The sequence below is a fragment of the Cadophora gregata genome, assembly GCF_030347475.1.
Source record: "Cadophora gregata isolate MNR1 chromosome Unknown scaffold_9, whole genome shotgun sequence".
Taxonomy (NCBI): Eukaryota; Fungi; Ascomycota; class Leotiomycetes; order Helotiales; family Ploettnerulaceae; genus Cadophora; species Cadophora gregata.
In genome coordinates, this window is record NW_026695932.1 from 2090431 (window position 1) to 2105625 (window position 15195).

The following is a 15195-nucleotide window of genomic DNA, read 5'->3' on the forward strand; positions in this document are numbered from 1 at the left end:
AACCACGCCCGATCTTGTCCTCTCAGACAAGGCCATACCACTTCACGTGCAAGGAACAGAGCCTTGAACAGCTTCGCATCAACAACATACCAACAATGGCGACTCACGCTGGCCCGCCTCCCCCACCTCCTCCACCTGGGCAGTTCCGTCCTCCTCCACAAGGAGGTCCAGCACCACCGCGGCCCCAAGGTGGACAAGGACCTCCTCCCCAGCAGTTCATGGCTATGCCGATTCGCCAACCCCTGCAACAGTCAGTCCGTATTCAAGATATCACACCTCCAAAGATCTTGGATGATGCAGCTTGTTTGAAGAAACTGACAACCTATGCGGCGTACACAATTCGCAAAGTTGCACCCCGCGATGTGAAGGAGAAGCCCACCTGGGCCAGAGCAGAGGTGATCGAGGAGAAATACCCCCAAGAGGAGGTCTCCAAGCAAATAAAGAAGCTTAACGAGAGCAAGCGAACTGTGTCCGATAAAAAAGCCGCCCTCGCACCATTCCAACAGGGCCAAATTACAAGCCTCCTTGACGATCTTGGATCTAGAGAAATGGATCCAAATTTCCAGTGGTCACTTGTGCAGATCGATCGAAAGGAAAAACCAATCAGTAGTTCACGGGGCACAAGCAAAAAGTCGCTGTATGAGACCGTGACTATGACGGTGTATGTGAAACGGGCACCCGGGAGGGATGTCAATCCAATCCAGTTGTACCAGACTTTGGAGAGGATAAAAGCGGAAAGATTGAGACCACCGCCACCTGCTCAACCAAAACAGCAGCACCCACAACAGCAGGGCGGAGGGGGAGGACAAGGCGGTGGACATGGTGGACCTCCAGGGGGGCAGCAACAGCACGTAAATCGGGCCCCTCCCCCGCCGCCAGGATTTGTTCAGCTCAACAGAGGTGGACCCCCCCAAGGAGGCAACCACAATAATCCTCAAGTTATGAAGCAGCCACAGAGAGGAGGAAAGCGCCGCGGTCCCAAGAAATACCACGGACGTGGTAGCAGCTCAAGTTCATCAGGGTCCGACTCTTACGATTCGGATAGTATGTCGGGATCTTCATCTGACTCAGATTCTTTGGGAACGACTATCAGTGCCGAATCCAAGCGTCATAGGAGACATAGTAAGAGCGCAACACGCCGTCATAGCTTCCACCGTGAATCTCGTCCCAAATACTATCTCGAGGCTCGGTCTCCTTCCCCTCAGCGTCACCACCGAGCGAGTGATGCCTTCGGTGGCATACCAGCTCAGCCTCGACCTTATGCGCCTGACGTTCCACGGGCCGTGCCAGCTGTTGACCCGATCACTTCGGCTTATCAAGCTGGAAAGGAAGATGCCATGGCTGAGAGATTTGGCGCGGATCGTTTTGCTCAACAAGCACAACAAATTGCCCAACCTGTTGTTCAAGTAGTAGAGCGTATCATTGAGCCCCGACCAGTCGTTTCGTATGGTCGCATGGAACCCCATATCGCCGAACGTCCTCGACTTATTGAGCCTCGATATATTGACGATAGATACATCGATGACCTACGCTCTGTCGAGGATGATTTCATTGTGAGGCAGCGTCGAGCTGAGGAGTATATTGACCGGAGACCGATTGAGCTCGAAAGGAGGTCCGTTGAGCCAAGAGAGTTCTTCGAACGACGCCCAAGCGATTACGAGCGAAGACCATTCGAGAGACCAGAGTTCGAGAGGAGATTCAGTGAGGTGCGACCCCTTGAACGAAGGGAGTATCTGGATCGGCCACCGATCGGACGAGACTTTCCACGACACCATTCTCCTCCAAGGGTTTTTCCGGGAGACTCGCATCCCTTCGCGCCAACTCCACTTCCACGACGCTACCCCGTTGCTCCCAGTAGCAGTAGTAGCTTTGACCACGGGTGGTGACTGAGTCCTACATCATTTATTCCTTAGTTCGCGATCTTTGGTTTCAAGGAGGGCTGTATTCTGATTTGCTTCTGACGTTTGACTATCTGTGAGCGGGACTGTTGTACGTATTTGTTGTTCAAGCTTAGCGCTATTCAAAGCGTTTGGGTATGGGAGGATTTTGTATACTTTATTGATATCTCCTGGCTGCACCTTGGAGGTATTGTGTTCATAACGAGTGCTGGTTGGGAAAAAAGGCAGAAAAAGAGGCCTATGAATGACGAATCTTACATGTCCTTCATCCGAAAGTATCCGGCATGTATCTCGTCAAACGTACTAGAATTCTACCTACAATTTTATGCACTTCCACTGGAGGCATAGAATAAGCAAACTGTAAAGTGAAGATAGTCTCACAGTGCAGGCAGCCCCTTATATGCGTGACTTGATGCTTTTGGGGCGTGGGATGCTCCTGGTTGAGAGAGTTTCCTGCATGAATGCCCAAGTCACATCGGATGGCTTCTGCAAATCAAATGGTGGTGCAATGCAGCTCGCTCCGTGAAGCTCTTCGCTGGCAGTCTGCTGGACGCGGGGGACGTCGTCCGGGCTGTGTGTGCTTCAACAGCACAGATTTGGTGACCAATTAGTTGAGTCCAAGCAGTTGCTCTCATTAGCCATTGGTTTAACCCAGCCGGGCTTAACTTCGACTTTTGCCCTTTCAGTCCCAAGGTAGAGCGATATCGCAGAAAAACGAAAACACGTGAATGAGAAGAAGACGAAATGATACCTAGATAGGTACCGTCAAGCGTGAAGGTCGCGAGAATTATCGGTTCGGTTCTGCCCGGCGTCAACTTGGTGGGGTTCCAGCTGCTCTGCCCCACCAAATCACAACACCACCTCAGACCTAAGGACTCCTCAAGTTGCGCAAACTTTTGGAGATTTTCATACCATCAACACTTCTCTAAAATTACACCAATACTCGCAGACTCTATACATCTTTCTTCGAAGTTAACCTTATAACCAATCGCAATCATGCCTCGTCAATTCTTCGTCGGTGGTAACTTCAAGATGTCAGTACCCCTCATTGGGAAGAGGAGCTGAAAATAGAGCGAGTGATAGCTGACTGCGACGATATCCAGGAATGGCTCGGTGGAGGGCATCAAGAAGATCATTGGAGGCCTTAATGATGCCAAGCTGGATTCCAACGTCGGTCAGTAGCTGATTTGCTATTCTGTTGAAGCTATTCCGCTCCCTCCCAACAAAACTTGATTGAACCTAGAGAAGGATCGGTGTCACTTTTGAATCAGCTAACCGCTCTATTTACTTACAGAGGTTGTCATTGCTCCACCATCCCTTTACCTTCTCCTCGCCCGCGAGCATCTCAAGCCAGGTCTCGAAGTCGCTGCCCAGAACGTTTTTGATAAGCCCAACGGAGCTTTCACTGGCGAGATCTCAGTTGATCAGCTCAAGGATAGTAACATCACCTGGACCCTTCTCGGTCACTCCGAGCGCCGTGTCATCTTACAAGAAGACGATGTATTCGTCGCCAACAAAACCAAGGCGGCCCTTGATGGTGGAATTGGCGTTATCTTCTGCTGCGGAGAATCCCTGGAACAAAGAGAGAGTGGGAAGACAATTGATGTTGTCACTGCTCAGTTGAAAGCTGTCAAGGAGAAGGTCCAAGATTGGTCCAAGATCGTTATTGCCTACGAGCCAATTTGGGCTATTGGAACTGGAAAAGTTGCTAGCACCGAGCAGGCTCAGGAGGTCCATGCTGCCATCCGCTCATGGTTGAAGGCTGAGGTCAGCGAGAAGGCTGCTGAGGAGACGAGAATTATCTATGGTGGAAGTGTCAGCGAGAAGAACTGCAAGGATCTGGCCAAGCAACCTGACATCGACGGGTTCTTAGTTGGAGGCGCCTCCCTCAAGCCTGCCTGTGAGTTACCAACTTGTCCTTTATTTACTTTGCTTCAAATGCTGATAAGGTACAGTTGTGGAAATCATCAACTCCCACTTGTGAATGCAAGGTGGCAGTGAACATTCACGGTTGTAAATGCGAATACTTTTGCGTGATTTGACATCTCCACTGCTAGGCTAATAGCAGAAAAGAAGCAATAACTCTAAGCCAAGCTTCCACTTCTGTGATCATACTTCCTCAAACTGCTATTTTGAAGGATTATGCCTTAGCATTATTGATGTACCTACAACCCCACCTAAAATGTAGATTCACGGAAACCTTTGAATGGGTAGTTCATAATCACGAGCCTCAAGCACCTTCTGGACATATAATAGGTCCCAACTAATGTCTCAGCTGGGCTATGAACTGCAAATCATACTCGTCACATAGTGTATCGCGGGCCTAAGATCATGCCAGACTTGCTTAGTACATGCAGGCAGTGCCTAAGATACCAGAGCGGCCTCACTTACATTCCACTGCTTCTCTTGCAACCACTTCTAAGCCGAATTATCAGCCATGAGGTCCTCTCTCGTGCTATAGGAATCGTGTTGCTACTTCTAGTTCTCCAAGCACTAGCTGAGTACCTGTTCTTCTGGACTTTCTACCTCGTGGTTTCCATTATCGAGAATGCTCTTCGAGAGGCTTTCAACTTCGCCTGGTGGGCCCTGGTAGCAGCACTCGCTGTACTGATAGGATTGGAAGTGTTCATGTTGGTAGATGCTTCAGACATGGACGATATGGAGCTGCCAACCGATGAGGCAACAATGACAGACAGCCAACGTATGGGGGCCGACAACAACAATCGAGAGCACCGGAACAGTAGAATAATAAGCAATCTTGCTCGAATGACCCACAATCATACAGCTTAGCTATAAAACGCTGCCCGTCCCAAAACGCCCTCAACCATGCATATGATACAGCTCTCTATCAATCCAATCGTTATACATGTGTGCCAGCTCCATGATAAGGACTCCATACGCCTCTGACCGAGTCCTTAATACTCGTCACTGGTTTCTTGACCCTCTTCAGTTTCTCCCCGCTTGCATCCCTCAACAGCTCTGCTTTCTGTAATATTTGTTCCTTCTCCAAATTCCTCACACAGATGGCCTTCTGGCGGTTCGACCCGGATCCAAGGTAATGAGCAATAATGACTGGGTGTTTGCTAGGTCTAGGAGAGACACATATCTCGATCGCTGAGTTGGCGGCCGCGAATCTGGAGAGGGTATTGCGTAAAAAGGAGCTACATTGATGGTCAGATGGTGGGTTCTAAATCCAGGATTGAAACCTTACTTCATGCCCTTTGAGGAGCCCCATGTGTCACAGTAATGAAAGTCCATACGCCGACATTGGAGAATAAAGCTAGAGACGCCGTTCTGCAGAGCGATTAGTTTAGAATACCTGCTTGATTCAGCGTCAGCATACCTGGCTCTGTGTAGCTTTTCTTATGCCTTGAACGACCATTGTGAGCCTCTGTCGTCCCAGTAGCTTCGAAAACAAGTAAGAAAGGAGTCAGCTTGCTTCTCTCAAAGCTTTCGGCGGGCTTCCAAAAAGACCGACCAAGTTGGGATTGTTTTGTTGAAGTTGACGTCCTAAAAGTAAAATTGGGTCATCGGATTCACGTGCAGCTCAGGCGCGAGCTGGAAAATTAAGGCCAGCTCGTTTTGCGACAGACGCGACACTCCTTTTGAACATTCCGCTTCAACCTTAACAACACAATTCCTTTTTCGACTCGAATCTGCGATTGAGTCTATCCTAAGAGCTTTGCGACCAGCTTAGGTCTGGATTCAGCAGAGGATCGCGAACGTTGAGCTCCCAACTCGCCGTACCGTAGTTTCAACTCACCCTTTCCTTTCCTGCCTACAGAACCATCTCTAGCAGAAGTCATCAACAATGACTGACAAGCTACCCCCAAATCTCCTCGCTCTATTCGCACCTCGGCCTCCTCTTCGATGGGTTCCTCCTTCCGATCATCCTGCAGAGGATAGAAAGACTGCCAACATCACCGGAGTTGCATCGTTCATGCCACAGCTCGAGGAATACAAGCAAACCGACAAGTACGAGCCGACTGAATCGTGGCTGCAGAAGAAGGATCGCATTAAGGCGGAGAAGAAAGCTGCTCAAGAAGCTCTTCTCAAGAACCCTGCTGCATGTGAGGGCGACCCAACCTGTTTCGATTGCCTTTATCTTCACCTTGTCCGACTTCCGGGCATATTGTCTAGTGTTGACCAGTCATGCTGACGTATATCTATAGACAAGCCCGACGATGATCCAAACATCAGAGGCGATGCATTCAAGACCCTGATCGTTGCGCGACTTAGCTACGAAGCGAACGACCAGGATATTGAGCGGGAGTTTTCAAGATTTGGACCCATTGAGAGAGTATGTTACACCAGTTCATCTAGAATCCATTGCTAATGACATCTAGATTCGCATTGTTGTTGATACTCATCAAGATGAGAAGCCAAATAAGAAGAAAAAGAAGCATCGTGGATACGCATTTGTTGTCTTCGAGCGAGAAAAGGATATGAGAGGTAAAATTTGACCATCCCCACCCCCCCACAGCCTCCTCACTGGATTGAGTATTTGTAAAGATGGCCCTCAAGCAGCCTGTCTTTTCTTTACTGTCTCTGCCCATTCAAGGTATAGTCTGGGCCAAATAACTGACAAATGCGCCTTGCTCGCGCTTCATAGCTGCTCTAGAAAATTGTGATGGTATTCGCATAAAGGACCGAAGAATAAAAGTAGACGTAAGTTCCTCTGTTGATGCTTGGAGTATTTTTATTGACATCGAGTAGGTACAAAGAGCCAAAACTGTCCGTGGATGGCTTCCTCGTCGTCTGGGTGGAGGACTTGGGGGCCGTGGGTATACCAAAGCAGTACCTCCAAGACCATCTGGACCTGGATTTGGTGGACCATCCGGGCCTGGTGGGTTCAGAGGAGGTGGATTCCGCGGCGGATTCGACAGAGGCCGAGGGGGAGGCGGTTTCCGTGGAGGCGGAAATTTCCAGGACCGAGGCGGATATGGCGGAGGGGGAGGAGGAGGCAGAGGAGGTATCGGATACCAAGGCTCCGGATTCTCCAGAGGAGGCGGTTATAACTCCAGCGTTCCAGCCAACGCACCTGCTGGACCTCAAGGTGGCCGAGGTGGTTTCAGAGGCGGCTATGGCGGCTCTCCCGATCGTAACAGTTTCCCTGAACGCAATGGTGGCTCAGGCGGTGGGTATCCACGTGGAGGAGATGGCTATTCTCGTGGTGGAGACAGTCGCTCATCTTATGGAGGACCCAGACCAAGCGGAAGCAACAATGAGCCGGTAAGACCAAGGGATGGACCCAGGGACGGCCCCAGAGACTACAGAGATTCCGGATATGACCGACCCCGCGAAGATGATTCCCGGAAACGTCAATACGAAAGCAATGGCTATGAGGATAGGGATCCTCGCAAGCTTAGGAGATACTAGACGGCTGGACATGGGTTTGTCTGGTGGGTTTTTATCAGTCTTTCTTCCCTTTACCACAGGGGTAAGCGGTTCCAATACAACAATCGACCAAAGGTAGTATGCCATTGCCTAACTTACCCACCCTCGACTGCTCTTTGGATGCCAGATTTTTCAGTTTCATCATGGTAGTATCAACAAATCGACTCATCGACTGCTTCGGGAATTTCAGGGCTATTTTCCGCGATTACTTTCACAACTTGTATTCTTTGCTTCGGATGAGCGCAAAATGGTGGCTGGTTGGGAGGTAAAGTCAGAGGTAAGGAGGCATTGCATCGTCTGGCCATCTGACCTTCATTTTCAGGGGAATTCACTTGTATAATTACGAGTGCAGGAAATGGATGGTAAGAATGGGTAGCCCAGGCAGCAAAATTTGTTCTTTTTGATTTCCGAAGGTAGCGCCGTCCAACGCCATAATGTTTCCCTAACCTGTATAATACGACAGAAAATAGGATTCCAGCAATCAGTGCTCTATTCCTCCATTGACTCCTCGATTTTCGTGACCTCATTCGTTGCTGCGCTCCAGTATCTGGAAGGTGTTAGCTTGTTGACATACCAGCGCTAAAGAGGAAGACTTACGCAACCAACTCAACAGAGAACTCTGCTGTAGCAACTCCAAACAGCTTCAATAACCTCGTCTGCCTACTATCAAGAGTCTGTCCCTCCTTGCACACAGTATATGGGTTATCCAGCGTAATCTTTCCCTTGGTCAATGACGTCGGCATGTTCAGCTTCCTCAACTCAGGTTCTAAACTGTGAGCCATTGGCACATCCTGATCCGCATCGATTTCCCCTCCCATAGAGTAGACAATTCCAGCAGGTACGGTAAATGATCTCGTAGCAACGGTTCCGGCACGCGCAAAATCCGTCTTCGCCATTCCTCCAAAGTACTCTTTAATAGCACTAGGTTCGCGGTTCGTGAAGAGAAGCCCAACGTTGCCGACAAGGTATTTGGAGAGTAAGTGCGTAGAGGCTTGGTATTCGTCTTCTGGCGAGGATCCAAGGGCTTTTGCCATCACTTTGGTTTTTCCGAAGAAGAGTCTGCAAGCAATTAGAGATGCATCCTTGAACTTGAATTCATAGTGACCCGTACCTGCTGTCATTGAAATCATTGCGCACATCCTTCAAGTATGTGTTGCGCATATTCTCCACCGAGAACACGAAGCAGTATTGGTATTCGTCCAGACATTCCCGCACATTGGAGAAGAGTTTTAATGTGAGTTCCTTGCCCTTCTTGTCGACTTTCGACAAATGGATGACCTTCGCGCGCTTAGATTTCGGCATTCTGAAGAGTCAGAGGGGTCTGTCGAGGTATGGCGGGGAATGGTCGCTGGGAATCTTCAAAATGATTTTTCGGTAATCTTTGAGCGCAGGAGATTAGCGTGCCAAGGAAAGTTCGGCGCTAGAGCGCCATTGTAAGGTTTAAGGTTTATGCTAGCGGCCGCTTGTTGCTTCTTCGTCCCGTCAAGTTGACTTTCAGATTTGTGGCTGGAGCGTGCTCGCAACACAGGATTGAAGAGTTACGATTTACGACTTGTTTTAGTTATGTTGGAGTTCATGGATTATGTGCAGAATGCATTCTACAATGCATCGCATTGGAATTATGAGAATTCATACTCGCATTTGACTGCTACTGCAAGAGGTAAACATTTCCACAGCAAAGTCCCAGATAGCTACTAAATAGATGCTACAGCTCTCCTGGAATTCGAAACCCCTCGAGGACTGCGGCTGAATCTTTCTTCACTCTCCTCTCCGAATTTTGCTACATCATACGCCATTGGAAGCGTCGGCTTGGTAGACGGTTCTCTTTCCTACCTATACACATCTCTTCCACTCCATGCGACTTCGAAGAGTGGAGAAATCGAACTACACGACGTAATACGCGGGTACAGACAAATACAAGAGTTACGCAAACCAGACGAGTCATGGATGTGGGAGCAGTGGCAAGGTGGAAAGCGAATAGACAAACGCGACACGTTACTATACGGCCGGCTTTACCTACCGCAAAGCACCTTGGAGGCCTTGTACATGCGTCGAATAAGTCCTACACAACAGTTGAAGCTTTCTGCTGTTAGCGACAGTCGCCTGCGGAATGGAGGAACAATCCTCGCACTACATCAATACGATGTCGGGAAATACAGTGCTGACACTCTGTATTCGACAGATGGTGGTCTTGTTGGGATTCGAGGTCTTTACAATTTTGGCCCGGATCCAAGGAAGGAAGTCACAGAGCTTCCAAGAACGGACGATCGTTTCTATGGCCGATTCAGTGCTGGAGCAGAAATGTATTATGGTTCGTTGAACAAGTCAGGAGGAGTGAGCTTTGGTGGGCGATTCGCAACGCTGCCTGCTCATAAAGGAGTACCTCTTACGGCAACTCTTACTCTGAATCCACTCATGGGAAATCTAAGCACGACTTATGCTGTCAAGGCGGGTAAGAACTTGGCGCTGTGCTCGAAGTTCGACTTCAACGTTTACAGCTATGAAAGCGACGTAATGCTTGGCTGCGAGTTGTGGAAAATGAAAGCGAAAGTACCGAAAGAGAAAGAACGAAGCATGCTAGCCAAGCTAGAATGGAGACTTGATCCTGTGGAAGAAAATCCGATTCCCGAGCCAGATGAAGTTGCTGGGGTCTTGAAAGCTAGGGTTGACCAGAACTGGAACATTGGACTGGTTTGGGAAGGCAGGATAAAAGACCTGCTCTTTACGCTCGGTTCGTCGATCGACATGAAGAGGAAGGATCAGCCATTTAGAGCCATTGGTTTGGAACTGCAGTATTCATCGTAAAGCCTTAATAGACCTGGCTCAGACGGGGCCAGTTTGGAATCGAGGATAGAAACGGATTCGGCAGGATGCTTTGATGCCCATTAGCATCTTAGATGTGTTTGAAACCACTTTAAGATAACACTGCTATCGTGGGAATATATCAATACTACTTGGAGGTAAGCAAGTCGCAACTTCGGCACAGCAATCGATCGAGCTAGCCCTATCAATCAAACAAGCACAGACCGGCTTCAATAATCTTCTCCCGGTACTGGCCAATCACGGGAACACCTTGGTCAGATCAAAGATGTTTCTACGGCTCGTGGATTTTGCGCTCATGAGCGGCCGCATCATCAGCCCTCTAACTACTCGCCGATTCTGAATCTAAGGCAGCCTTCAATTGCCACTCGAAGCACTCTCTTGTCCACTCGAATTTGGGCTTCACAAGGAGTCTACTCATGAGGTATGGATCTCTTTTGGAAGTATAGTCCTTTCTCTGGAACTTCAAACATCTCATCTTGTGTACATGTGTATGATGACTGCGCACCAGGTCCATGCATGCGCCTCGGACATTTACGAACGGCACTTTTCGTGACGCTTCTCAGACCAGAGATCAGCAAAGCCATGAGTCCCTTGCGTACTACACAGACAAACTATCACCATCGCTTCACCAAGAGCTAGAAGATATGTCATGATTGCACTCAGATTCATACGACGGTGGCACCTGTTCTGGCTTTTCGCTTGTCCATTCTCAGCTCACACAGAACTGTCGCTTGAAAATAAACTCAATATTACCGGCTCATCTCGCGCTGCGGTTTTCTCCTACAAACCCTGCTGCAATCTGATAAAGAGCAACTCGGATGTGGTCGTGTGGGTTCATTAGCCGTGGTGCACATTTCTGGTTCTCAGCAACTTTAAGTTGACTTCTGCCAGGCATGTATCTCGATGATAAATCCCACTTGACATGGAGGTGAAGACATGCAGGATACAGTGAGCTGTGGTAGCATTCACTCGGCCCGTTCTGTGCTCGTTTTGGAATATCTTCTGGTAGTCTCGCAATCCTACATTCCATCCAATGCTTGTCCTGTCAGGTATTGAACGCAGGCTGCTTGCATAGAAAGCTCTGTCAAAAGCAGTCTTATTCCGTATCCAGGGCATGACCAAACTGTTCGCGTCGTCCTGTTTGCGTTCGGTACCATGTACATTGCCCAATTCAGACAGCAAGTTCTCCGGGAGTTTACCATCCTGAAGTATGGAGGCATGCCTAAAGGGCTACAATTCCAGTGAAGGCGAGATTTAATCATCTGTATTCTTGTATTACCATGTTCTTGCAATCGCCCTTGATTATGTGATGAAACTCGACATTGGTTTGTATTTACATGTCTATCGTACTGAGCCAAGTTTGCCGGCTATTGGTAGCGTTCGGGCAAATTTATGGTCATTGATCCGGGAGCAGAACCCTGCAGGCGATGTGCACCGGCTCAATGAGTCTTGATAGACCCTAACAAGTTAAGAGGAGCGATGATCTTCCAATTTTAAGTTTAAGAATAATCTCTTCGGACATCCCCAATACTGAGTCTACAATGGTAGACCGAATGGATGGGACCAATGCAATGCGTGGGAGGCATTTGAAGAATTATCGTCCGTAACATTGGCAGGATGGCTGTCGTTATATGTAGCTCAACGACGGTACGTGTGGAAGAGTAGGTTCTTTCCGTTCTCAGTTTTCTGTTCGTAGACTTGCTATCTTGAAGCTTCTGCGAGTAGTGTATTTCGTTTCCATATTCAATATGCTGTCATTTGCTCTCCTCGATGTCATCTCTCTCGTTTTGGGGATTGTTTATGCTGGAGTCCAGGCGCAGACGAGGAAGAGGGTTCCTCCCGGGACTCATCCACTCCTAGGACCTAGAGGTACAAGTCTTTCATTATTTCCGTTCACTGGCATTCACATAAATCTCTGGATAACAGTTAATTGCGAAAAATAGGTCTGCCATTGATTGGCCGAGTTCATGACGTCCCAAGCGTAGCGACATGGCTCAAGTTTTGGTAATGATCAAAAGTGTATCGCTCAATTTATCAGATGGAAATCTTCGGTTCGGTCCACGTCTGGATATCCTCTGAAGAGGTTGCCAACGAGTTGCTGTCCAAGCGAGGGACAATATAATCAGATCGACCAACGATTCCTGATCTTTCACATAACAGGACTTCTGGAGATCATCTGGCCCTGCTTGGATGTACTGGTATGGTTTCTCCCTTCCCAGAATGGTTCTGCTTCTATCACTCACGAAGTTTCAGAAACATGGACACGTCAACGCAAAGTCTCGCACCAGGTCATGTCCCGCCCAACGGCGGAGTTGCTATACGATTATCCATCTGTAGAATGCAAGCGCCTCTTACAGATGAGCAAAGACCCTTTGAATTGCATCGCTCAGCGAGTAATATACCAGTCGTACCATTGCTCGGCTCTCGTGGGGAGCTTCTCACTCTGCCGACGAACTTCGCATTGGTACATAATATCGGGCTACTAGTTCCTATTTCCCCCTCCGGCGCAGTTCCCGACATTGTCTCATGGCTCTCTCACCTCCCTGCTTGGCTAAGTCCCTGGCAACAAGTTGAAAACGCCAGCATGCAATATATATATCGGGAGCACAAATTCTTCCGGCACTACTACGACACCGTAAAATCCGCCATCTCAAACGGAATTGCAGCACCCAGCTGCATGAAAGTGTTCCTTGGAGGAAAAGATAAAGGGACGCACGACATGCGTGATGAAGAAGGCTAGTACATTGTTGGAATGATAGCTATTGCCGGTGCACTGACGATTGGGAGCCTGTTGCAGAGTCATCCACTGGCGATGTGCCAGCATCCGGAGTGGAAGAGAAGTTGAGGGAGGAGATGAGGAGTGTTTGTGGGGCGAGGTGTCCGGAGTGGGAGGATAGACAGAGATTGCCGATGTTGAGGGCTGTGGTGAAGGAGGTGGTTAGGTGGAGACAGCCTGTTCCTACTGGTATGTTCCATAAGCGAGATTTGCTTACCCTTTTCAGTTCTTTCCAAAGATAATTGCTCTTTGTAAGACGGATTATAACGTGCAATCTCTAATTCACGATCGGGATCCCCCACTGTCTCGAAAAAGATGATCTCTACAACGGGTACCACATCCCAGCAGGCGCCCCAATCCATGCTCTAGAATGGTGAGTTCCTCTTGCTCCTCCTTCAATCAATTACAAGACAACAGAACTGACTCATACCGCAGGGGTATAACCCGCGATCCCACCATCTATCCCTTCCCTGACTCCTTCCTTCCCGGACGCTGGCTCTCCCCCTTCTACCCAGTATACCGTGAACCCCTAACTCAATACCCCACCCTCAAAGCACACTCTCAGTTCGGATTCGGCTGCCGTACATACACAGGCGTCGATATCATCGAGTAGTAACTGTTCTTTGTAATGGGTGGTCTTGCTTGGGCATTTGACATTAGGAAGAAGAGGGGGCTGGACGGTAAGGAGATTGAGATTCCGCTGGCGAAGTATACGAGTTTATTAATTGCGAAGCTGGACATGTTTGAGTTTGAGTTTAGGGTCGTGGAACGTGGTGGGGAGGGAATGAAAGAGACTGGAGAGGATATGGTGGGATGTTAGTGATGGGTGGGTAGAGGATTCGATCCCTGAGGATGGAGCCTTTGGTACAGGTGGGAGTTTGTTTGAAAAGGGGGAGGGTGATCAACTTGAAAATTTGGAGACGCCGGAGAGGGGGGGGCTGAGTGAGAGGGATAGTGGCAGTGACAGAGATGGGGAAGATTTCCTTGTTGAGTAGGAGGTTCTCATTAGGATTGATCAGGTGAAGGTTGATTGTCCGGGGGCTTAGAGGTAAACTGTATTTTGGAGCAACACTTTGGGATGAACATGGGCACACTCTCATCATCAGAATCAGAACGTTGATTTTGATGTCGCCGATGGATGATAGGCTATGATCGACACATTCATCTCATAGGTAGTATCATGGTTAAGAAGTCGACTTCTGGTAGCAGCACCTCCGTAATTGCCTCACCATTCATAGTTGTCAGCATCCACCCAAAGATTGGCTCGGTAACTCATGGGTGTTTCTTTGCCGAGAAAAACAAAAACAAAGGAAAGCTCAAACTCTATTGCAGCCATCGTGACATCTAGAGCTCAATACTTGAGCTGAACGTGACAGTAGCGGTAAAAGATCTCGAAAAACTCGGGAACTGTGGTTCCACAATGTTTACTGTCTCGCCAGCACACCTTTCCCTATGGACAATTGCAAAACGAAGGAAAGTCTAGATCGCAGGAACTGTGTACACAGGACTTCAGATCCAGTCACTGCAAAGTTGCAGCAGGAGTGGGGGAGGGGGAGGTATTGATTGGTGTTCTGCTCTCGGATTGTATTTCGAGAAGAGGTGTGGCTCGAAAATGACTCTCGGTTGAATTCTACAAACAACCGGTAGAAACCAGTCATGGACAAACGGCGAAATTCTTCCATTTAGGGTTCGTCGTTTTTCTTTGTTGACGATATCTAGGGTATCCCGTACCATTTGGAGGGATGGCCAGAACAACTGGTAAGTCATCTCGACGCCCGTCTTGATAGCTCATCTCCAATTGACAGTTCAGATGACTTCACTAACCCATGCTTGTCAGAAGGAACCCCGGCGTATCCAATTCTGAAGCCGACATGGAGTTCGAGACACCTCTTTTCGGGGACACGTTCGCAACCAGTGATGTTGCGATGTTGTGTTCCGTTGCACGGCGGATTTTGCTCGCTTTTGACTGGTGGCAGAGCGAGGCGAACGAGAAAGCTGAATCTTCTTCCCCGTTCCTCTTGCTCAGTCTCCTCCTTTCTCTTGCTTTCTTTCCACCACACTTACCTTGGACCTTCAACGCAAATCCGAAGCGCACAGCATAATCGTATCTGCGACCCACGAGAACGAGAAGAGAAGAGAAGAGAAGACAAGATTATGGAACCAATGGGACCTACAGTATGAGAGCAAGGGTCAAGCGACTAAGCCCGAAGCTTACCGTGCTGACGGCATGGCATGGCATGGCATCCACCCTCAAAGCGCTGTCTGCGAGAGCCATGGACGATATGATGTCCTCTATCCTCT

At 48.8% G+C, this 15195-nt stretch overlaps 7 protein-coding genes across 7 annotated transcripts; 5 read left to right on the forward strand and 2 right to left on the reverse strand.

Annotated features, from left to right (window-relative positions):
* Positions 1 to 95: 95 nt before the first annotated feature.
* ONS95_014929 (uncharacterized protein) lies at positions 96 to 1886 on the forward strand (the record flags this gene model as incomplete). Its single annotated transcript, XM_058508613.1, has 1 exon — positions 96 to 1886. One exon carries the CDS (start codon positions 96 to 98, stop codon positions 1884 to 1886), a length of 1791 nt encoding a protein of 596 aa, XP_058356300.1.
* A 1008-nt stretch (positions 1887 to 2894) lies between these two features.
* Positions 2895 to 3882, forward strand: TPI1 (triosephosphate isomerase; the record flags this gene model as incomplete). Its single annotated transcript, XM_058508614.1, has 4 exons — positions 2895 to 2932; positions 3002 to 3072; positions 3193 to 3798; positions 3854 to 3882. 4 exons carry the CDS (start codon positions 2895 to 2897, stop codon positions 3880 to 3882), a joined length of 744 nt encoding a protein of 247 aa, XP_058356301.1.
* An 876-nt stretch (positions 3883 to 4758) lies between these two features.
* On the reverse strand, positions 4759 to 5280 carry MRPL51 (39S ribosomal protein L51, mitochondrial; the record flags this gene model as incomplete). Its single annotated transcript, XM_058508615.1, has 3 exons — positions 4759 to 5059; positions 5110 to 5192; positions 5242 to 5280. 3 exons carry the CDS (start codon positions 5278 to 5280, stop codon positions 4759 to 4761), a joined length of 423 nt encoding a protein of 140 aa, XP_058356302.1.
* A 429-nt stretch (positions 5281 to 5709) lies between these two features.
* On the forward strand, positions 5710 to 7277 carry ONS95_014932 (uncharacterized protein; the record flags this gene model as incomplete). The annotated part of the gene is made up of 5 exons (XM_058508616.1): positions 5710 to 5968; positions 6071 to 6198; positions 6245 to 6350; positions 6511 to 6566; positions 6615 to 7277. 5 exons carry the CDS (start codon positions 5710 to 5712, stop codon positions 7275 to 7277), a joined length of 1212 nt encoding a protein of 403 aa, XP_058356303.1.
* A 502-nt stretch (positions 7278 to 7779) lies between these two features.
* Positions 7780 to 8646, reverse strand: MRT4 (mRNA turnover and ribosome assembly protein). Its single transcript, XM_058508617.1, has 3 exons — positions 8407 to 8646; positions 7893 to 8354; positions 7780 to 7842 (listed from the first exon to the last, which is right to left on the reverse strand). Exons 1-3 carry the CDS (start codon positions 8595 to 8597, stop codon positions 7785 to 7787), a joined length of 711 nt encoding a protein of 236 aa, XP_058356304.1. The 5' UTR covers positions 8598 to 8646; the 3' UTR covers positions 7780 to 7784.
* A 161-nt stretch (positions 8647 to 8807) lies between these two features.
* Positions 8808 to 11723, forward strand: MDM10 (Mitochondrial distribution and morphology protein 10). Its single transcript, XM_058508618.1, has 2 exons — positions 8808 to 8955; positions 9007 to 11723. Exons 1-2 carry the CDS (start codon positions 8859 to 8861, stop codon positions 10098 to 10100), a joined length of 1191 nt encoding a protein of 396 aa, XP_058356305.1. The 5' UTR covers positions 8808 to 8858; the 3' UTR covers positions 10101 to 11723.
* Positions 11724 to 12279: 556 nt separating this feature from the next.
* ONS95_014935 (uncharacterized protein) lies at positions 12280 to 14393 on the forward strand. The gene is made up of 2 exons (XM_058508619.1): positions 12280 to 13267; positions 13330 to 14393. The coding sequence occupies exon 1, from the start codon at positions 12319 to 12321 to the stop codon at positions 12856 to 12858; it is 540 nt and encodes a 179-aa protein (XP_058356306.1). The 5' UTR covers positions 12280 to 12318; the 3' UTR covers positions 12859 to 13267; positions 13330 to 14393.
* The last annotated feature ends 802 nt before the right edge of the window (positions 14394 to 15195 follow it).